Below are 25,139 nucleotides of genomic sequence, written 5' to 3'. Positions count from 1 at the left end.
GGCTTGTGTAAGTGCATGTGTATTTTCAATATATAGATACATTACTACTGATGTATAAGGTTGTATAGGCCCCTCTCCCCACTGATTCTTCACAATCATTAGGAATCCTAGAATTTTAAAACAAAAGTTTACGTTTTAAAGTATATACTAAAAAGAAATTTTATTTTGAATGAAAATAAAGTCGATTTTTTAATGTATTAGACACGTAATTAATCTTTATTTGAATTAATCGAAAATAAAGTATATGAAAGAAGATGATGGTGATGAAAAAGGACACTAATAGAGGTTAATCAATATGGCAGCGTAAAAATGGAATACGATATGCGGGAAAGTGCCTTTCTAAAATGCCAATGCTGGCGGCAGCCAAATCAAGAATCGTAAATAATCATTGAAAAGAAAAATCATTGAAACACCTTTTGATAGCAAATTAAGCACATTTCAACATGTTCAGCTAAGTCATTGGCAGTTTCAAATGAAAAACCTATTCAGTTTCAAATGAAAGACCTATTCAGTTTCAAATGAAAGTTTCAAATATTTCAGTTCAGTTTCAGCTTCAAATATTTCAATTCAACCGTCTGCACAATCGTGGATACCTTTAAGGATGACAGATGGGGAATTTGTCATTAGGAGATGTTTGGTTCTTTTAGTCACTTTGGGTCCTTTGGTGCCTTTATGAGGATTTTAGTCCTTTGGGAGATGAGAAATATAAATGATGTATCATAGTCAGAAAAAATAAAACACTTTTATGGAAAAATAATCCCCCTCCCTTGCATAAGTTTGCTTAGGAACCCAAGTGCGAATACCCTAAGCCTGTCGCTCTTGTATTTTTCGACGACTGATTGTCATTTTAAGCAGGAAAGTCATGCAACGGAGGAGGCAAGGCTGCATTAATCTTTAAGGAAATTCCCATCGATTTTACAGGAATTCCGGCGGAAAAAATCCTGCCAAGACTTATGCAGGAAACTATACAACCAATACTCCCGTGTAATTTACTACTGAAACATCCTCAGTACGATCTGGGGCCTCACACATGCTGTCATTTGCAGTTTATTTGTTCTTCCTCTTGATTCTAAAGATTTCTTCGGCATTATATATATAATGCTGAATTTGAGTATAAAGAATTAGCTTTGAAAACTTGCAGTTAATAATTTCATTTTATTTATATGTATATATATAATTATATATATATATATATATATATATATATATATATATATATATATATATATATATATATATATATATATATATATATATATATATATATATATATATATATATATATATATATATATATATATATATATATATATATATATATATATATATATATATATATATATATATATATATATATATATATATATATATATATATATATATATATATATATATATATATATATATATATATATATATATATATATATATATATATGTGCATAATTCTTCATTACCCTTCTTTTCACGTTTTGTGTTTTTTAAGCTTGCATTTTTTCAAAATAATACGTTTTTAATCATCAGTTTTGCTAAAATGTTTAAGTCCAAGAAGCCATTATAGGGAAAATGTTTGTTCTAATAAAAATTCTTAAATTTTTTGCAGTGTTATAGGGGACATATCCCTTTTATAATATAAACATTTCTTTATGAGGTACTTTGTATGCACATTAAACTTTTTTGGTGTCCTTCAGTCATTTTCTTGCTTTCCTTACCAGCTTTGGTCAAAAATAAGTCTTCACAAGTACGCTTTGTTGAGATCAACCTTGCACCCCTTCACATTTACTACCACCATGCATGGACACTTTTTAAATTGGATCAGGGAAGATTGTCTTCTAGGAGAGGGGAGAACGATTAACAATTATTTATTGGGCCAGAAAAATTACTATAGTAATTACAACAACTTTATTTTGTATGCGTATTAAGCTATCCCAACTTATTCTTATTACGTTACTCCAACAAAAAGAAACGTCCAACAGACATACATACAATATAAATAGTTAGCAGAAACGATCAACATCAAATACTCAACAATCAACCTCAAAAGGCTCTAATGCCTGGAGTGCAGGGAGAAAATTAATTAGATTTTAAAGCAATAAAATATCATTTTAAATAAAGTGTTTTAATTAATATTTATATGCTTTATTTTAATTTTGAATGTTTTGTTTTAAATTTTAACGTTTCAAAATGTTTTCACTAATTATAATTTAATTAATTAACTTTAATTAATTAACTAACTACTGAATTTGGCAAAAGATAGGTTTTCACAACACGCTGGCGTTAAATTTTACCCAGAATCCCATTAATTGTATTACTATCCTGCATGTACACTCATTTAAAGCTGGATCAGGGAAGATTTTGTTAGAAGAGGGGGTAGAAATACTCCTAATTATTTCTAGAACCGTGGAAGAAAGTTACTACAGTAATAACAAGAATTTCTTTTTTGTATTCGTGTAAAGTTACTCGTGTTTTGCGCTGCTTTTTGTTCTAATGCCTGAATTTAGCAAAACATAGGTCGTTACAGCTGCATTTGCGTTAAACTAACATGAAACCCCATCAATCGTTTTACTCCCGTTTCATGGACACTCTTTTAAAGCCAAATCAGAGAAGTTTCTTTTCTTTAGAAGAGAGGGTAGAAATATCTTTTTCTTGATTTTCCCTCTAATGACTGAATTTGGCAAAAGACAGGTCTCCACAACTATGTTGGGTTTAGAATCAACCAGATACCCCATTAATCGTATTACCACCCTGTATGAACACTTTTACAGGTTGAATAAGAATGTTTTAGGGGGGGGGGTAAATTATTCGCTATTTTTTTTGGATGTCATTCCTTTATTGATCATAAAAATAAAAAAAAAAATTAAACAAACATAGTCACTAGTAGAAGCTCAAACAACCTGTCATATGAAACCAAGAAAGGAAGGATATAATAAATGAAAAATAAAATCAAATAGCTGAGAAGACGAGAATTTTTTCAGCCAGTAGCAAAATATGAAGACGAAAAACAAGCAAATATTTCGACAAGGACCTCCACAAAGTCGTCCCCAGTGCTCATAAAAAAAAAAAAAATCTAACTAAAAAAAGTGAACTTGACAGAGGAGAAAAGATACTTTTGAGTATCTTTTCTCCTCTTCTCAAGATCATTGGAATTTTTTTTCTTTATTTCGACTTGGCGGACGACTGAGGAGAAAAAAAGGACTAAACCCTCACATGGGACCTGCTCGCACCCTGTATCTCGACCAACTAGGAACTACTCGACCTGTGATTTAAATGAAGAAACTGATTCCGAGCCCCTAATGCTGTCCTGGAGGTTATTCCAGGGGGTTACACTTGCATGACGAACACATGAGCTGATCTCACTGTATTTCTCTTCTCATATACTAGCTTATCCGCATTCCTAGTATGATAAGAATGATAATCAGAATTAGTAGAAAAAAAATCCACAAAATAAGCTGGCGAAACACCATTTAAACATTGGAATACCAGTTTTTAACTCTTCAATTATTTGAAGAGTTAGTGAAAGAAAACTTACTGTAGTAATATCATGAATTTTGTTTTATAATACCTAACATACATATTTAACTATTTTGATACGCTTCAATTGTTGTTCACTTTTTCTTCTTATAACAAATTTAGCGAAAGAAAGGACTTCAAAACTTCTCTGGCGTTTTCTTTAATCTGCAATTCCGCTAAGTGAATTACAAAACCTGGATAATATACAATTTAAGGTTCAGTTAGAGAACAGTTAAACCAATATTAGTTGTAGGCTATGTATTTTAAACTATTGTTTATGACCACTATATATTAAGAACTACCGCTGCACTGCCGCTGTATATTGAGAACTACCACTCCCCTGCCACTGCATAATAAGGTCAATACAAACATGAGTAGGATACGTACTTATTTTTGCTGCTGAATCTTCCGCCATTCGGCCTGAAATAGAAAAATCATATCGTGAAACTGACGAATACAACTTATCAATATAACAGAACCATAAAATGAAATGGGCTTTACGCCAAACCTTGACATAAGTACATAAGTATATTTGGCTTAAGAAGGTAGCTGATGAATTGAAATACACGAGAGAGGTATGTAATTTTGTATTAAAAATAAAAAACAACAGAAAAATGAAAAAAAGAGACACATCAGCGCTAACGATGCAAAAAAATGATTGTCCTTATTGTTCAAGGTGGGGGAATTTAATTCCTCTTTACAAGGTTTTCAAACATGCTGATTCTAAAGGTACACTTTTCATTTCGATCTAACATCATTCTCAAGGGGTTTCAGGCATTTTTTTCAAAATCACCATGAATTTCTTTTCGCAATAAGCTTTTACTTTTAAGATAAACCGGAACAATAGTTACCATTCCTGAATCATTGTCAGATGACAATATTTCCTCACTATGCAGTTTTTTAACTTTTGCTAACTATGGGCTGTGGTTCCCTCTTTAGTACGTTGCAGCTACTGCTGCAACCATGATAATTATGCTAGTTCATACAAGTCAAACCTTCTAAAAACAAGAAAATAATTATTAGTTGCCAAAGGGGCTAACTTTATAGATAAAACAGTAAAACAAGCGAAAACGCACATAAACTACTGATTTTGATAATGTTCAACAAATTATTTAGGGTAAAATCTATCTGGATTCTTTGACAATTTTGAAGTTTTTGGCCTATGGGTTTCAAAACCCAAAGGTATTGAATTAAATTCGTTTGTGAAGGCTGTATTCAATACCGTTCCCCGTTAGGCGGGCTTTTCAGCCCCTTCTCAGAAATGCGCCAAGTTTTCTTCTGCTACCAATCCATTAGCATACAGCTTAAAGCATAATTTTTCTGTGTCAAAATTATGCTGCCAGTTTTTGTCACCATCCGCTTATTCTCAAATCTAATTTTTTTTTTATATATATATATATTATTCTTTGTGTTGGATGCATCTACCACTGCAACTACGATTGCAGCTACAACTGCAACCACGATAAAAATAAATATGTTTTCTGGAATCAATATAAAAGCTGCAATTAACAAATGAAATAGTTTTTGCAATAGAAAAGTCATTAGTAAAAGTAAAAGAAACGCTTCAACATCATAATGGGGTTCGAGGGGTGAGGTGGTCCCTCCTCTTTAGAGCAATGTATTAAGGATTTTGTTCAAAAGTTATTGTTTTTGAATTTGAAGTATTTTTTGATAAATTGTCACTGTAAATATCAATCTGTCCTAGAAACATGTGAGGCAACCGCCATCTCAGTGCTAAATAGTCATTATACTTTTCTGGAAACAAGGCATAATAGCAGGAAATTATTTTTATTTGATTTATACAAAATAAAGTGGGAAATAGTTTACAATTAGAATATATATAAAAGAATCATTCCTTTTTACAATACAAAATAAAAGTAATAAAATAATTTTAATGGTAAATAATAAAATAACAAAGTAAAAATAATAACTAATCCTAAAGACAAGACTTCGCCTTGTGAAAGCAAGAATGTCGTAACCCCACTTTTAAAAATTCCGAGAAAAACGCAATTGAAAAAATCAGTTTTTGTGAAGATGAACGTATGGTTGATAAAAAAAACGAATGAAACGCCAATTTAAAGTTGCTAGTCAGGGAGACCTGTTGGTAGAATTTTGGTACTATTAGATAAGATTTACTAGGTCAAAAGGTCGAACAAAAAACAGATACGACGTTTTAGCCCGTTCTTTTTTGCTGCTAAAGTAGTTACTACAAAATTGCAGACAGCGCTTGGGTTCCTTTTCCATTTTGTTACGACAACTCATCATCGAGGTTTTTCTCAGGAATAGGCAAGCCTTATTTTAGAGCTCAAACGTGGCATCTCTACCTTTTTGTACTACTTTGGTCGTTTAAACTGAATTTAATGCAAAGTGATTATAATACAACTTAAGAAATTTTGACTACTTGGTATTAAAAAAAGCAAGGTAACGCAGTGGGTCTTTATTCACTGCTTTTCCCCTTTTTCAGATTTTTGATGGAGGGAGGGGGGTGCAGCTTCTTCTTCTGGGCACGCCATCTAGACTGCAGTGGGTGGGTAGTTGTTGTCTTGATTCATGCTTGCAAAAACACAGTTGTAGTACTCCACATTTAGAGGAGACATAAACCTGTAGGCTGATTGCACATCTTTGGAATGTTAGCATATTTATAGATGTTGGAGGTCTGATGAAAATCCAGCACTTTGTTCATTTGATGAGCAAACTTTGTTCATTTGATATCATAACTGACCGGAGGTTAATCATCCGGTCAGTTACGGCAATTTCTGCTTTCACAAAAGTGAAAAACATGCACTTACGATAAAGTTGAATTTTCTATTTACTCAGCCAAGAGGCATCGTACAAGAAAATTAACTACATCAAACAGTTCGTGGTAAAGAACTGTAGGTAAGGAGCGACCCAGCTCAATAGTAACCGAAACTCTAAAAAAAAGAATAAAAAAAAATAATCTAACCTTTCGAAGTGAACTTGACAGAGGAGAAAAGATACTTTTGGGTATCTTTTCTCCTCTTCTCAAGTTCGTTGGAATTTTTATTTTCTTTATGACGACTTGGCGGACGACTGAGGAGAAAAAAAGGGACTAAACCCTCACATGGGACCTGCTCGCATCATGCATCTTGACTAAATAGGAACTACTTAACCTGTGACTCAAATGAAGAAACAGATATACACTCAGTAATGCAACTTAGGAGGTTATTCCAGGGGACTGCAGTTACGTGATGAAACACATGAGCTAATCTCACTGTATTGCTCTTCTTATATACTAGCTCATCCGCATTCCTAGCATGATAAGAATGATAATCAAAATACGTAGAAAAAAAATCCACAAAACCAGCTGACGAAATACCACTTAAACATTGGTATACCAGTTTTTAACTCTTCAATTATTTGAAGAGTTAGTGAAAGAAAACTTATAGTAATATCATGAATTTTGTTATATAATACCTAATATAAATATTTAACTATTTTGATACGCTTCAATTGTTGTTCACTTTTTCTTCTTATAACAAATTTAGCGAAAGAAAGGACTTTAAAACTTCTCTGGCGTTTTCTTTAATCTGGAATTCCGCTAAGTGAATTACCAAACCTGGATAATATACAATTTAAGGTTCAGTTAGAGAACAGTTAAATCAATAGTAGTTATCTAAGTACCATTTCTAGGAGACATATAGAAATCTCCATGTTATTCTAGCACTGCTCTACACCTTTTCAAAGAGAGTGAGTATCCTCTCACATGGCCTTACATTTCTATAGAAGCTATACGAATTACCGTGCTATTCTATGTTCCTTCCATTGTTATTCAATGGGACCTCTACACGTGATTAAACACGTTATGAAACTATGTGCTATTTGCTTATGTCCCGTTGGTACCATTCCAAACGAGTGGGGATTCCCCGCCTGTTCCTAAACATTGCAAAAAAGATAGCAGTATTAACGGGGGATTCTCCGCACACAATTGTTTCAACTCTAAGTTTTTTTCAACCTGACTGTTTTTTCTCGAGCTGAGACCGGTTTATTAGTGAGACAATCAGAGACAACCGAGGGATTTACTCCTCTCTCTCTCTCTCTCTCAGACAATTTTTTGTTGTTGCTAGCTCAGTTTCATTGTGGCAGTGAGAGTGTCAACACATGAAAAAATGTTCCATACATGTCCCCTATGTATGTACACACTGGGCAGCTATGCATCATGTGAGAACTGCACAATGATTGACGAGTATGATGAAAAGTGTAGATTATGCAACCCGTGTAAATTGCATAGAGGATATGCTGTACAAATTAAAGGTTGTAATTCCTGTCATGAAGAGGTGTGTGACTCTCATCCTAGAGGCCACCTATGTTCCAATTATCATTATGATAAATGTAATCAGTGGGAGAATACATATCCCGGTATGATTGGAAAGAATCATAAGCGTGATTTTAGTTTATTGCTAAGAGATTGGTATCGTCGTGGTTTTAGATTGTTCTGGGAGGAGGAAACGGGTCAATGATTCAACTGCTGGAACAACAAAAGATTTTGGTTTTTATATCATCGTTGTAAAGATAATGACTACTATGATTATAAGCCCAATGATTTTTATTTGGCTGTGACGGAATGTGATTCGCCGCTTGAGGACACTATTTGTGACATTACTTCAAATAAACAAATTGAAACATGTGAATTCTATAGAATGAATGAGAATAGTATCAGTGGCTATACAAAGAGATATGACAAGAGTGAAGTTAAACTCTATAGTAGAAAATGTGACCCTGACATTGCGCTACATCAGGATCAGTACCCTGTGAATGCATATACTCAACCTGCACTACTTGTCGGTAACTAATATCTAGGCCTAGAAGAAGGTTAAATCTAAAGAGTAAAAAAATTGTTTTATCATGTATAAAAATTTTTATTAATAAACAATTCAACATACATTTTTATAACATTTTATTCTTAGGGCACTAAAATCAATATTAAATACGCTTGTAAGTATATTTTCCACTAGAAAGTCGTTGAATCGAGGTAAGTCAACGTATATGTCGAGAAACTGCTTGTAGGTGTAGCCACGACATGTGAACATGAAAAAGAGTAGTGCATGAAAGCCACATGTCTTAGTCGTTAAATCCTGTACTCTTCGTTGATTTTGAATAATGGTTTTCCCACTGCTTTCAATGAAGTTGTTGATGTATGGAGTTTAGAATTTATATGATATACCAAAAGGATCAAAAACTTCAATATTCTTCGCTGTTTGAAAGATGCATAGTCAATGGCCGGTCTTCAAAGTCAATGGACTGCTATTAACAATAATTTGGGTATTATTAACACTTGGAATTTCGTCAATGAAGTCCGAAGGTATGCAATAGGACTTGTACTGGGACGTGTATGGATCCATACTAAATACGTTGATTATTTGGTTTGAGTTCATGGTGCTAGGTCTAGTAAAACACTACCGTCGAGTGTGATATGGCAATAGTTTTTAAATTGACTCAATGATATTAGCTGGATGTTCTCGGTTAAAGCAACGGCAAATGTACACTATAAACCCACTTTCCCTGTTCGCATTATGCTCATATCCGGAGTCCCCGACAAGTCCAAAACAATTACACCATGAATTTCTGAAAAAATTGAGTCGGTTATTCCATTTTCAAATAGTTGAGTCATGATCTAGGGATTGCATGGTCAACTCGTACAGAGTTCTATAGGATTTTTTGTCAAATGATAGAGGGTACAGTGGAATACCATTCACTTTGCACACAAGGCTAGATAGACCGAAAAAATTAAAATCATGGGGGAATTCAGTCCAGGATCCAACAGCACTGCCACTCTTCACAAAGGCCAAAGCCACTTTTGATGGGATTTACCAATTTATATATGACGAATTGCTATAGCTACGAGAGCCGGTGGCAATGTGACGTTGATTAGTGATCGTATGGGGGACAAGCAGTTTAATGCTGTTACCATTGGCTCTTAGCTTTTCCACTGCCAATGCAACAGAGCTCATAACCTGTTGTATTCGGACGTGGAAAATTACCAATGTGATAATGACATTTGCTTGGGGTGCTGCTGTAAGTGTTTTTCTCAAAATAAAACTCGATAGAGCCAGCTTTAGCTTTATGTCAATCTTGACATTGGGGGGTAGCCATTGGGATATATTGAATATCTCATGATTTAATTTTCCAACCAGATGATACTCTTGGGTCACTGCAGTAGTCAACTCACCATCAGTATCAACACCTGATCGATATTCATAGCCCAATGATTTTCCTCTCAACTTCTTGTATGCGTTTGGTGTCATCATCATAAATTGTTTGTAGCTTGCATAGTTTGATAAATTATTGCTAGTGCTCACCAATATTCAATTAATAAATACATCAATTGGTTTGAATAGATTGTGTAGAATACAGTTCTCATAGGAGAGACCGTCGGCAGCATTTGGAGTTGTATTATCTGACTTTTTCTTCACTGCAACATTTAAATCAATAAATGTTGATGACAAATCAATGAAATAGTCTTCATTGGAAAATATTTAAAAGTGTATATTTTCCAAGAGGGGTTGTTGGGGGTGAAACTGTTCATAGTAGCCGTACTTGACACTGACATCAACATTTTCAGCATTGAATAGATTTAATGTAGAACTGATTGATGGATATGCTTCCTTGTGGGGGAGATAAGTCATCTTAAGAGAAGAAATCCCTCTTTGATCTAACAATCTTCTCCTTTTTCTTCTTCTTCTGATTATTGGTCTTCTTTGTTTTCTTCCTCAAAATCCTTGTTGATGTCCTTCGCTTCCCGCCTGAGTGGAGACTGATGAGTGAATGACGTGCACGCATCCTTTTCAATCCTTCCCCATTTTGTCGAGATTTTAATTGCTCACCAACGGCTCTTGCTGAAGATCTAATATTTTCCTTAACACTCTCCTTGAAATTCTTGCCCGACCCCCACTCCTGTAGTGGGGAGGCAGCAAAATTCGATGCAGCAGGCACAAGATATTTTCTGGCAAGGTGTAGTGCAGAAGGAAATAGCCTAGCAAACCAGCTACCAAGACCATAGCCAGAAATTGTAGTATGACCCTTGTAGTAGTCCAATCCATTGCCTATTTGACGTGGACTCAAAGCACCAACATAGCAATCGATATCGGGGCAGAAAAATGGAATTCTTCTATTGTTCATTTTAGGTGATTGTGCTATCGCCGACAATGGGTCGAAAATGACATGTAATCACTGCTAAGCCTTTTGTTATTGCTAGAGGATCACCCAATTCACTTCTTAGTGTTAACTGACAGAGTTCCAAATACGAAGTGTTTACAGGAACATACTGAAGATGCTTTATATTATAGTGATGAACAAGTTTATGACTTGTTTTTCGTTCAAGAACACGTAGGAGGGGGAAATTTGAATCACCGGCTCTCGACGTTTCCACAAAGGATGCATAGAGAAATATGCAAGAGTCCGAGGCAAAACCAGGTGGATAATCAGTAAAAATAACTTGATCCATCCCGTAAACAGCGCCAGAATTTTCCCCATTGATCATATTTTGTTTAAAGCCAAGAACGTCCCTCAGATTTATCATTGAGAACAATTATTTCGGTGTCAACAGGTGAGGTAATGTAAATCCTATCATATTCCAATAAATAATTAAAATGGAATTTACCATTCCTACGATATGAGATTTTTCTATTGATTGTACGACACAAATCTGTCATATTATCATATTCAATATATTTAAATTTGGCATGTGGATAGTTTCTAGATTTAAGTGCTTCAACCCATTCGTAGTCGACAAAGAGTGTCCAATCGAATGGTATACCTTTTATATAAGAAACACGATCCTTTCTCAGGATGTCATAGGTATTTTTGAGAATACAGTCGACAAGAGCCACTTCATACGCGCCGTCAAATTTGATGGTGGGGGAGAGTTTTGTCCAAAAATCTCTTTTCGTATTCAAGTCGTTGTAGAGAGAATCGGAAACATTGGACATGAATGTTACATAGAAATCCTTAGGAATCGTCAATATCTTCTACACCGATCCAAGAATGAAAATCAGAGTTGTATCCAGCCACCGAACAAGTAACTGTTTTTTACCCCTGCGAGTATGAGTCTTTAATATCTTTTAAATTTGATAGATTTCACTATTATTTTTAACTTTTTGTAGTTCATAGTCATAAAAGCCGCCAAGAATCTCTTCATCTTTGTTATCGCACAAACGATAAGTTATGGGTTTAGTGTCTAGGATTTTTGCTACTTTAAAAAGTTCTGTGGACCACAAGTATTTCCCCTTTTCAAAAACATTAGTTGTCCTATTAATTCGAACAGTATCACCAACATTGAATTTATTTTTCTTCTTGACAATTGTTTCATTGGAATACTGTTTAAGAAAGAGGTCAAATGTATCATGATCAGAATGGTGAACTTCCGTTGGGGTTGAGTTGGACAATGATCGATGGGGTCGTTGATTATAAATCAACATGATTTTATCTAAATCATGAATAAAAGCTGGTGTATTTTTCAATGTACAATATCTGAAATTAAAAGTCGAATAGTTCTTATCAATCGTTTGGCCAATGCAGCCTTTATAGGACTATGACCGTGATAGAGCAGTGAACTATATTTTACTAGTTCTTTTGCAACGTGGGGATTAACAACTTCCCTTCCAAGATGCGTTTGAATTTTTTTATATGAATCCCGCTAGAAAACACTTCCAATAGCCCGAGAAACATCAATACCTCTTGTCGTGCACAATGGACTGATATAGGCAAAACTTCTATAAACACTAATTGCTTGTGGAATGTACTTGTACGATGTTTTGTGACGTCGTTGAACCTCATGTAAAGTCAGGAGTTATGCTTGCATTATAAAAAACCGGGAAAAAGCTATATTTTTTCAATAATGATTAGCACGAAGTGTATGATTTTTATGCAGAGTCTAACTTGATTCAATTTGTAGATAGTCTTTTACTCTTTTAGTGTGAACACCGGTGACCTAGGAAAGAGTGGCGGGTGAACTTAAACTCCCCACTTCACCAATATTTTCATAAACACCTTTCAGAACTTAAACCATTTTGAACGTAAACCCGTTGTGTAACGTCCGCTACCCTTTTGTATACTGGCGGTTGGTGGTGGTGGTGGTGGTGACGTTGACTTGATACGTCTTCGCTTTTGTCTAGCTATCAGTGGTGTGCTAGTATTTTCCAAAATTGATTTAAAATCTTCTTCTTCTTTATATTTTAATGGTGTTGACAATGATGCATGTTCATTTAATTTTTTTAGAATTTGTCTATTGCTAATAAGACTTTTGGGGAAGTTTAATGTATTTAGAAAGTTGTATAGATGAGTGTCAAATGATAATAGTCCTTTACGATTTGTAACCATATCATATATTAAATCAAGTAGATTATAGCTCTTTCCCTGAATTATCATCCCTTTCCCATTGCTCTCAACTTGAATATGATCTTGACCACTTTCCATGAGATATACTAGGAGTCGTGTTCTTTGTTCAAGAAAAGAGATGGGGATTATATTTAAAATTTTAGAAAAAAATTAAACAAAATCCAACTTATTTAATTGTTTTACAGCAGACTCTTGAGGAGATGATTTTTTTTGGGATCAGCAGCAGCAGCAGTGGTCTTCACACGATATGGCTTATGTTTGTCCACTCGGCGAACTGCATCTTAAAGTAAAAGCAGTTTCTTATCATCATCAATATTATCGTTGTCAAGGAATTTACTCAGATTGCTCTCAAAGTCTTCCACGTGTGAGAGAGCGAGTTCTATTGGATTCAATTTATAGTGTTTCTCCATTCTCTAGTGAAAACTGTTTACAAGTCCTGCAATTATTGGCAGCAAAAGTATGAAAAGGCTACCACCCGCCTTAAGAAGACGTTTCTTTTTTAAATACTTTCCTATCTTTTTAGAGGCCAATGTACGTACAATGGAACGATGTTGCTTTGCCCGCTGCTTAACTACTTCTGGCAGTTGAACATTACCCTCGATCAAATTAGAACAAAGTTCAGATATTAGATTAATGAAATCATTGTCAATACTATGTTTGAGTTTGGCTTTCCTAAGCGAGGGTTTTGAACTGCTTAGAACTGAAAACAGATGTCTATTTTCATGTAGTTTCTTCAGTGTCATGATAGTGACTAATAGGTCTTTTTAGTGTTCACGGGGAGATATACTTTAATTTCGTTGTCGAAAATATCTTTGACTACGCGCAGATCCTAGGTTTTATTTTGATTAAGATCCAATAGGATATAACCGTGGGGTTTATTAGTTGGCTGATTGTATGCTGAGAGCAGAAATTTGGGGGCACCTGGATAGATTTGTTTATTGAGGGTTATTAGCGAGCTGGAATCATGAACAACTCTGTAGATGATATAGTAGGTGCAGTTCAATGCAAGTGTTCGCATACATTTGCTCTGATGAAAGAGATTGTGTGGAACCAGAGTAATGGAAATATGTTCATGATGAGAGCGAACGGTGAACAATTGCAGCATTTGCTGGGACCAGTATACAATAGATTCAGCCAGATCGTCAATGATCAGCCAAGAGTTTGGTTCAATAATGTTGAAAACATCAAGTCCCTGTATGAATTCTATCGGCACCAATCCCATGGTGGTGGCAGCAATTGCTTTTATTTTATCGTATGACTCCTGCTAAATACTGTAACAATAGTAGATATTTTTTGGCTTTTCTAAAAACATTTTACCGCAATTTTTAATTATTTTAGTTAAAAGTGTTGTTTTGCCTGACATTGACGGCCCACACAGAAACGATCTGAATGGTGTTTTAAATTGATACATGTTCCCTTCAATAGTTCACCTGAACAGCTAACTGTAGGCCATAGTTGTCTAATGACTAAATAATTTCCCTTCTACTACTACTCCATTCAAGAATAATAATAATAATAAGAAGAAGAAGAAGACGAATAAAGAATCATATTTTCTTTTATTATATGAATAAAAAAGTAACAATACTTAAAAAGAAATACTACATTGAAAAAAAAGCACATTAAACTTGAAAAAAAATACAACATTTACATAGGCACAGAGAGAGAAAAAAACACTTAAATAAATACATTTTTTTGTTTATTTATTTATAGAAAAAATACAACATTTATTAGAATAAAGCACTTAAATTAATATCAGTTTTTTTAATTTGAATGCAACATGTACAAAAGCACAAAAAAATCTGCTCTAAGTCCAAAAAAAAGATAACTTTGGTAGTGGCTGGCGGTGCGCCCTCCGCTGGCGGCCGCCCCCCCCCCGGGCCGCGAGGCCCTCCCCCCCCCCCCCCAAAGGCCGCGAGGCCCCCCCCAAAGGTTTTAGGAAAAAATTTACTGGACTTTATTCAAAACGAGACTTTCCCTATGGATAACACATTCGGCCCGGTCTGAAGTTAAATAGTGACCAAGGGGGAGGGTAGTCAAACCGTCTTGACAAACATAGACCTTGTCGTAGATGGTACTCATGACAATTTTTTCTATATTTACAGTGAAGTTCCTGTTGTTGAGGGAACGAATTGCCAGCAATTTGGCTCGTGGAATTGTATTTTGAACAATACAATTCCTATAGATGTCCATGTTGAAATTCATATCCACATAGCGCGTGGGCACTCCTTTGCAACGTTTCTTGATTTCCTCGTCGTGTGTCTGTATAAAGCACACCTTCAGACTTACAAACACACCACTGGAAATCATGTCACTTCCCGTTTCTGATTCAAAAAATAAAAGCTGATTTGGTGCCCGATGTTTCACTAGCTCTGAGTATAGCCCACTCCAATTGGTGTAGTCCATCCCTGAGCTGATAATTTCACCGTGCGCCAAATCATCAATTAGATTTGGGGTTTTTACTTTTAACAGTAAGGAATCTGTGTCCCCGTATCAGACCTCTACTTGCCCCTTCTCCGGCCAATGTACCCTAGCCACATTGTACTAGAATTCCAACATGAGCTTTTTAGAGATCTCCAAGATCGCACTGCCTACAGCAATATTTTTATTCAGGACAATGCGTCTTTTTTTCCTATTCAATAGTACCATGTCCGGGCCAATGATTGTGAAGGAAGTGTAATTTGGATCGGAGATAATTTGAGCACATTATTTGGGATCGGTCACGAAGTCACAACAATTCCTATTGCGAACACTCTCACACATTTTGCCAAAAGCCGAATTCAAAATGAGTTTATAAATTTCTTTTTCGGCTTTCGTCTGCGCTTCAGAACGTTTCTTGACAAAAGTGTCAACAAACGTTTTTGGATATGGTTTTGACTAAACTGGAGCGCTCTGTGAACCTTTGTGACCTTGAAACTGTTGTTGCACATCCATTTTAAAGCCACGTGATTTACAACAATATTTTTTTTCGGCAGAAGGTCAGCAATAAGTTTTTGTTTTGAAGGTGACCATTGCAATCCGGCCTCCTCGACTAAACGCCTATTGCGGGGGCTCAAAGAATCCCTAGTCATAGGTCTATTGATGCACGGGAAAACAAAATCCTTTACTGAATCATGAAGCTCAACTGGTATCTCCCCATGAATTTCCAAAAACCATCCACACGGTCCATTCTCCTCAACACTGTTGTCGACAATGTTGGGGAAATGGGTAGCTTGAGGGTCATTGAGCCATTAATAGTCACTGCAAGGTAGCACATAATGGGACATGGCCGAGGGGTAGAGAGAATTCATATCAAGGAAAACTGCATCCGATTTTGTCCCCGTCTTCTCTCCAGTTGGATCAGTTTTCAAGATACGATCCCCGTGAAAAATAAATCCACCCCTCATTGACCTTTCGATGAACAGACGCTGAGCAATGTCTGTGATTAGACCGATTTTTTCCCAACAAATTTTTAGGATGAGGCCCATCACCAGATGAGGAGATGAAAAATAATAGCCCAAATCAAGATTAAATTCCCCATAGATTTTGTCCGTATTTTTACACATAATGTGTAACAAAGTTAACATATCACTCGACAAATACAGCTTGCAGTAGTCAAACCCATTTTACACCCTCCCTCTGCCCAACTTTTTTAGCAAAACTGTATTCATCGGGGGTGCACCTACGATCATGTAGACTGTCGTAAAACGATTCAATCGAAGGAATAGTTTCCTCGGTGAATCTCGACATGGAACAATAATAATCATAAGGATATATGCCCTTGACCGTCAACAAATCATAAATCATTTGGAAATTGTTGCTTGAGAAGGGGGAAAGCGTTGCAGTCGTCAACGTTTTTATGCACCTGAATTAATTCACTCAATGATTTGGGGAAAAAACTGTAGGAATCTAAAAAGTGAATTTTATTCGTGTACTCAACGTCGGCTTCAACAAATTTCCACATAAATTCCAAAACAAGCAACTTTTCCGATGATTTAGGAATGATTTTGTAGGAAAAGCTGTCTATCACCCATGCATCATCCACTGTTCCATTTCTTTGAAGATGTGTCATTGCTGGTAGCACATACTTGAGATCGTAGTTAGAGTTATGTATAAAAACCGGAAGAAAGAGTTGCTGTTTAATTTTTAAATTACAAGAATTGTGAGCCCACCCCCGAAAGTTACTTTTTCCCGTTGAATTTGGGTCAATAAGGTGATTGTGATCCTGGACCGCGTCATTTGGGGCAAGAACACCTCTACAAACCCAGCAAATTGTCCCCTTTTCTAGTGCCAGTTGCTCCTTATCAGATAATGTCATTGGGTAGTTGGTGTGACGCAATCGTGAAATTGCGCTGTTTGCTGTTTTTATTAAAGATATCAATAACTTTTCCATACTACCCTCCTCATCCATAAACAAAAAAACTCTTCCAACTGCATTTTATTATTGGGATCTTAACGGGCGTGCGCTTAGGAACACGCAACTAGTTTGTGTTTCTCGACTATATTTGGCTTTGATGGCTCTGATACCTCAACCAGTCTTGATTCACTGTCCGAAGACACATTATCAGTTAGCAGCAGGGACTTATCGAAATTTTTAAATTGTACAGTGTAAGTACTTTCAACTGTTAGTTCTATTCTTTGATTGCCATGAAGTTTGCAAAGCCCCAGGTGATCTGAGAATCTACGCTCAGATCTAAATGGGGAAAGGCACATGGGGCAATAGAGACGTTCCCCTTTCTGAACGCCTTGAGATAGGAGTCGACTTATTGCTGTAACGGGGAAAAAATGACCATAGGAATTTACATCTTTGGGAGGCTTATAAATAACCCAAACACAATTTTTAACATTATCCACCATCGGTGTCCTCACTGAATACAAAACCCCTTTTTTATTTGGTTTGTTTCCCCCATCTACAAATTCCGTGTCATACTGGAGAACAACCACCCCCAACCCAAGATTTTCATTTGCTTTCTCGAATATGGTTATTTCTTTCAAGGACACCGGATACTTCCCCTCTAAACAATCAAAATTTACTTTAGGGAAATTTTCTCCACCGTTACGAGCAAGTCCGTCGAGATTTTTCATTGTTGAATCATTTTTAAATGTTTTATGGGCTGCTGCTAAAAATGCGTATTTAAAGCATTGCAGCCCAGTTTCAAAATTGAAACCCTGAACCCCTTTGGTAGCCGACAAATCTGGGTGGCAATTTATTTTGTTACCCCGCCCTCCCCTTAAAATAAAGTTTTTTTTAAATCTACTGAGATTCAGATCCATGTGTTCAATGTACAAAATTGTGGACCCACTTCCCCTTTCGTTAAACGTGTCCAAAGTCAATATTAACGTATTTACCCAGTTGAAAAAGTTATTCTCAAATTCATATAGACCAGGGTAAAAAGTCTGGTTGCCAGTTGAAAAAAGAAAATAAAAAATATCCCCAGATGTCCCCTTTTGTAAATATACTTTTTGATTTACTGATACTTTAATCCCCCCTTGACGCTCCCATTTCTGAATCTGATTCTCAATTTGTGCTCAAATTCTGTCAATGTAGCTATGGAGAACATTTACTGGGTCTGTTAAAATAATGCTCCTGTCAATCACGTTTTCCTCGGGAGGGTTAAAATCTACCCTATATGTTTGCAAGTGACCTAGAGCAGATTCTAACAAATAAAATTCCCGTAATTATGGGGACTTGACACCATTTTTATGTCCTGCACCTATTTGTACAGGACTCAATTCACTAATTATAAAACTATCGTCAAAAATATCCCCGGAAAAATTAGGTCCAACAATTTGCATTGTTGTTGCTGTATCATTAAGCGGAATGGGGGGGGGGGTGACATAGAATTGTCAATAACACCACCCCCAGTCTGTTCAATTACATTGGTTGAAGATGGCATGAGGTCCCCTAGGCTTGTTAGTACATATTCCAAGGTGTTTGGAGACAATTGATCGAGCCAGCCTGTATTGTCCTGTGTTGGAATTTCGTTATGAGGACCCGGTTCAGTTGCACTAGTAACATCTCCTAAATGCTCAAGCATAAATCTATGTAGCCATTCCGGGTGCTCAATCATGTCAATATCACAATTTAAGTCATCTAGGCTAGCCATTTCCCCAAAAACATCATTAAGGAAACCTCTATGCCATTCCACATTATCCAGAACTAATGTAGGCTCACCACTGAACTCCAATGGTGTTAATAGAATTGGTCCGGTAAATGCTGATGTCTCATCACCCAATGGCACTGCTATTTCATAAATCTGTAGAAAAAAGGTTTTATTTTCTATGTGAAATAAGCATTATTTCATGAGTTATCGAGTAGACGCGGCGCATGCAGCGCTCACACACACACACACACACACACTAACACATGCGCACACACTCACACACTCACACTTGCGCACACACTCACACTCACACACACACACACACAGATGCGCACACACTCACACATGCGCACACACTTACACGCACACACACACACACACACAACACACATGCGCACACACTCACACATGTACACACACTCACACTTACACACACACACACACACACGCACACACACTTTTATAGTGTTGAAAAAAATGGCGAAAAGGCTAATTCATTAACCTATAGAAAAAAAAGGTTTTATTTTCTATGTGAAATAACGATTATTTTATAAAGTTAAAAAAAAAAAAAACCTTTTTGATTTTTTCACCCCATCCTCAAAACTCAATTCCTCCTAGAATTATTTAAACTAAACACTTGCCTCCACCCCCCTCCCACAGAAAGTTCAGACAAACGCAAAAGAGTGCTTTCTTTGCTAATAAAAAAATGCATTATATTCAGCTATCTCTGAGGGGAGCAGAGAAATTTAAAACAATGGTCGGGGGGCGGGGGGATTAACATTTTAATATCTCTGACATACACTTTTACAGTGTTGAAAAAAACAGCGAAAAGGTTAATTCATTAACCTATAGAAAAAAAGTTTTTATTTTCTATGTGAAATAACAATTATTTTATAAAGTTAAAAAAAACATATTCATTTTTTTTTCACCCCATCCTCAAAACTCAATTCCTCCTAGAATTATTTAAACTAAATACTTGCCTCGACCCCCTCCCACAGAAAGTTCAGAAAGACGCAAAAGAGTACTTTCTTTGACAATAAAAAAATGCATTATATTCAGCAATCTCTGAGGGTGATAGAGAAATTTAAAACAATGGTCGGGGGTGGGGGAGATTAAAATTTTAATATATCTGACATACACTTTTACGATGTTAAAAAAACAACGAAAAGGTTAATTCATTAACCTATAGAAAAAAGGTTTTATTTTCTATGTGAAATAACCATTATTTTATAAAGTTAAAAAGAAACATGTTCATTTTTTCACCCCATTCTCAAAACTCAATTCCTCCTAGAATTACTTAAACTAAATACTTTCCTCCAACCCCCTCCCACAGAAAGTTCAGAAAGACGCAAAAGAGTGCTTTCTTTGCTAATAAAAAAATGCATTATATTCAGCTATCTCTGAAAGGGAGCAGAGAAATTTAAAACAATGGTCGGGGGTGGGGGGGGGATTAAAATTTTAATATCTCTGACATACACTTTTACGGTGTTGAAAAAAACAGCGAAAAGGCTAATTCATTAGCCTATAGAAAAAAGGTTTTATTTTATATGTGAAATAATCATTATTTTATCAATTTAAAAAAAACATGTTCATTTTTTCAACCCATCCTCAAAACTCAATTCCTCCTAGAATTATTTAAACTAAATACTTGCCTCCACCCCCCCCCCTCCCACAGAAAGTTAAGAAAGACACAAAAGAGTGCTTTTTTTGATAATAAAAAGAAATGAATTATATTCAGCTATCTCTGAGGGGAGTAGAGAAGTTTAAAACAATAGTCGGGGGTGGGGGAGATTAACATTTCAATATCTCTTACAAACACTTTTACAGTGTTGAAAAATGGCGAAAAGAAAATACTTAAAAAAAAAAGAAAAAAAGTTGGATAGAAATAGGTAGAAGCTAGAGGTGAAAATACTCACATTTCCAAATTCAGACTGCTGTTGAGTGCCGTCCGTTTCTTGCATAGATGTGGTGGCGATGTCACTGGCTTGTACAGGTGAGCCAGTAGGGCTCATAGGAGTTGGCACTGGTGAGTTTTGAGCAGGCAGCGTCGGTCTGGAATGGATGTGAGTGGCCCCCAATGGACCGCCTATCTCCACTTGTTGTATTGGAGCAACGCTGTTAGTCTTAGCTCTCTTTTCTGGGGGAGGGTAATTGTAGGAATCCTCTTTCTTAAAAAAGAAGGCAAAATTTAGCATGGCAAAAACAATTCCCTTTTTACAGAAGAAAAAATTAGTCTGCACAAAGAATCCCCTCTAACCACACGGAATCAGGGAACAGAGTCTCTCTCAAACCCCGTAAAGTTCTTTTAAAAGATACAAGAATTATCTATTTAACACAAAAATTTCTTTTTCAACGGATACCAAGTAAAGGAAAACCATGTTAGAATTGATTCATTGCCCTGGTTCCTTTCATATATTTTTATAAAAACATCTTAATCATCAGTGAAATCTATTTGCTTTCATCAAATACAATTGAAAAATATCTGTCTAATTTGGTCTTTTGTCAATGAGTCTTGAATCGCACATTTCCATCTTTTTTGTTTTCTTAATCCCGATAAGACGCATGCCAAATGTTGTTTTGAAATCATCCCCTCTTTGGTAACAGGTTAAACACAGATTGTTTTATTTAGAGCGGAAAAAGACAGTACATTTTAAACGCACGATTGGAAAAGGATATTTTTGAATGAAAAAGAACTAAAACTACAGAATTATGCTCCTAACAGAGCAATGGAAAAGGGAGTTTTTTGTTTTACATAATAGAAAAAAGCATACTTAGCGTTTTCTATCGAATATACTCATTATATTTTAAAGTTTTGTATTGTTGGAGGGGAGGGGGGCTAAGGCCCCTTGAAATTTGAATTTACTAGTAAAACTATTGTTTTTTTTTGGAAAAAAAGAATGAAAGTGTACTCACATTGAAAATAGAAATATCCATTGTTTCAGAGTTAATAAAATCCAGTGTACTATGCTCAATATACTAAAAAATAATGAAAATTAAATTCCAATGCATGAATGTTTTATACGGAATTTCAATGACGAATTGTTAAGCAGTTCTCTGATTGGCTGCCTAAAAAACAGGTGTCAGCTCGAAAAAAAACCCACTCTGGTTGAAAAAAAAACTTGGAGTTGAAGCAAATTTGTGCGGAGAATCCCCCGTTCATACTGTTATCTTTTTTGCAATGTTTTGGAACAGGCGGGGAATCCCCACTCGTTTGGAATGGTACCAACGGGACATAAGCAAATAGCACGTAGTTTCATAACGTGTTTAATCACGTGTAGAGGTCCGATAGAATAACAATGGAAGGAGCATAGAATAGCATGGTAATTCGTATAGCTTCTATAGAAATGTAAGGCCATGTGAGAGGATACTCACTCTCTTTGAAAAGGTGTAGAGCAGTGCTAGAATAACATGGAGATTGCTATATGTCTCCTAGAAATGGTACTTAGATAACTACTATCAATATTAGTTGTAGGCTATGTATTTTAAACTATTGTTGATGACCACTATATATTAAGAACTACCGCTGCATTTCCGCTGTATATTGATACCAATAGATACATCAGAAGAATCAGATTTTTATCCTAATTTAGAAAATTTAAGTTTCATCAAGTTTAGTCTTACCCGTCAAAAGTTACACGCATGAGAAAATTTGCCTTATTTTCGAAAAAAGGGAGAAACAAGCTCTAAAGGTCATAGAACTTTAATGAAAATAACACCTTAAGATTCAGCGTATCAGAGAGCCCTACTATAGAGGTTTCAAGCTCCGATCTTCAAAAATGTGGAATTTTGTATTTTTTGCCAGAAGAAAGATCACGGATGCGTGTTTTTTTTTTCCAGGGGTGATCATATCGATCTAGTAGTCCTAGAATATTGTGAGAGGGCTCATTCCAAAGGAAATCAAAGGTTCTAGTGCCCTTTTTAAGTGAACGAAAAAATTGGAGGGCAACTTGGCCCCCTCCAACGCTCATTTTTTCCCGAAGTCACCAATCAAAATTTTGAGATATCCATTTTGTTCAGCATTGTCGTAAATCTAATTATTATGTCTTTGAGGATGATTTAATCCCCCACAGTTCCCGGGAAAGGGGCTGCAATTTGCCCATTGTTTACATATATTATTGGTTATTGGGAAGCATACAGGCGTTTTAAGGAGGAATTTTTTTCTAGAGGGGGTCGGGGTCAAAGTAGGGGTTACGGGGGAGGATCCTTCCATGGAGGATATTTTTTGGGGGGAAAGGACATTTCTATGAAGGGGGCGCCAGATTTCCCAGCACTATTTAAAAAACTATCAGAAATTAAATAAAAAACAAGTTTTTTTCAACTGAAAGTAAGGAGCAACGTTAAAACTTAAAACAAACAGAAATTATTACGTATATGAGGGGGTTCGCCCTCTAATCAATAGCTCGCTCTTAACGTTAAAGTTTTTTTCAGTACTTTCAAAAGAGCCATCTATTCTAATTAACCGGCCTTTGTAATTCAGGGGTTCGTGATTCGAACAAAATTCGAACTTTAGCGTAAAGAGCGAGGTATTAAATAGGGAGCGAACTCCCCAATATACGTAATAAAAACATTCGAATATAGAAATTCGTTACGCATGTTAATTCGTAAGTTACGTCAAAACCAAATTTCGAGAAAGCCAATTAGCAAAAAAAAGGAAACTAATACGCGAATTTCGTTTTAATTATTCATGGACAGTGAGCCAAAATTAAATGCTGCTTTAATTCAAAAATGTTCAGAAATTGACTAAAAAAACAAGTTTTTTTAATTGAAAGTAAGGAGCGACATTAAAACTTAAAACGAACGGAAATTATTCCGTATATGAAAGGGGCTGTCCCCTCCTCAACGCCTCGCTCTTTACGCTAAAGTTTTTTATTGTTTTAAAAAATAAAGTTGTGAGACAGAGTCAAACTTTAGCGTAAAGAGCGAGGCGTTAAGGAGGGGACAGCCCCTATCATACACAGAATAATTTCTGTTCGTTTTAAGTTTTAATGTCGCTTCTTACTTTCAGTTAAAAAAAACTTGTTTTTTTTAGTTAATGATTAGAAGGCTCGTAAAAATAAATCTGGTAGGGTTCGTAACTCTATTTTGACTAGGGATGTCAGTTACGACATTCTTGCTTTCACAAGGCGACTTACAGAAGTCAAAAAGTCAAGGAAGTTAATATTTATGTTTGTTAGATATGCTGTAATTGACCCCTGTGGATCCTTTTCTATATATATTTCTTTAATATCAAATACTGTATTAGCTATTACTCTTAGTTTTTTTTTGTTATCAGATTGGTTTATATCCAATTAGTAGGTTTATAGACGGTGGAAATTGTAAAAAAGAATACAATTACGCTTTGTTTATAGTACCGACCCTTGTGGAGAAATTCTAAGACCCTCTCCCCCATAAAAAAAAAACAAAACTGCTTTTCTGTGACAACATCCACAAACATAAATTTATGCAACATAAGAAATTTAAATGAAGCAAAAATATTTTTTTGAATCTCTGGATCGAAACGTAACTTACTTTAAAAGAAGATCTAATCACGACAAATTTGTCCTTTTGATCTCTGATGCCCTTTTTTCCTAAGCACGATCTATATCCTAATACAGTACTGTTTAACCATATCGAGACTTCATTTCTGAAGATCTGTTTTCGATTTGTATCCAAATTTCCATCGCTAGAGTTGAAAAAAGACATCAAAAGAGGATATATAGTCACGAGAAGTAAAAATTTGGAGTAGTCCCTCGTGACACTCCTAGTTATCACGTAAGGACATCAAATACAGTCATTATGATTAATTAGAAACAAGGTCAATCAGAATTTGAAAGTATGCTTTCTTTTTTTTGCCTTCGAATAAAATGGAAAACTGCAAGGAATTTGAAGTAGTCTCTTGTGAGACTTCCAGTTATCACGTAAGGATATCAAATACAGTCATTATGATTAATTGACAACAAGGTCAATCAGAATTTGAAAGTATGCTTTCTTTTTTTTTTGCCTTCGAAGAAAATGGAAAACTGCAAGGAATTTGAGGTAGTCTCTTGAGAGACTTCCAGTTACCACGTAAGGACATCAAGTACACTCATTATGATTAATTAACAACAAGGTCAATCAGAATTTGAAAGTATGCTTTCTTTTTTTTGCCTTCGAAGAAAATGGAAAACTGCAAGGAATTAGAAGTAGTCTCTTGTGATACTGTTAGTTCTCATGTAAA

General features: G+C 35.6%; 1 protein-coding gene across 1 annotated transcript in view; it reads right to left on the bottom strand.

Annotated features, from left to right (window-relative positions):
• The window catches only part of LOC148950005 (uncharacterized), a 105,960-nt gene extending 81,452 nt beyond the window's left edge, over window positions 1–24,508 (bottom strand). The window contains exons 1-2 of the mRNA XM_089092069.1: window positions 24,452–24,508; window positions 3,897–3,929 (exon numbers count right to left, since the gene is read on the bottom strand). Coding sequence (XP_088948195.1) covers window positions 3,897–3,924 — 28 coding nt within the window. The 5' untranslated portion in view covers window positions 3,925–3,929; window positions 24,452–24,508. The remainder of the gene's footprint in view (window positions 1–3,896; window positions 3,930–24,451) is intronic.
• Window positions 24,509–25,139: the final 631 nt, after the last annotated feature.

The sequence above is a fragment of the Artemia sp. Qi Xiang Cuo genome, chromosome 7 (assembly GCF_049724085.1).
Source record: "Artemia sp. Qi Xiang Cuo chromosome 7, ASM4972408v1, whole genome shotgun sequence".
NCBI lineage: Eukaryota > Metazoa > Arthropoda > Branchiopoda > Anostraca > Artemiidae > Artemia > Artemia sp. Qi Xiang Cuo.
The sequence above is the reverse complement of the archived record's forward strand: the minus strand, read 5'-3'. Positions and strand labels throughout refer to the sequence as shown.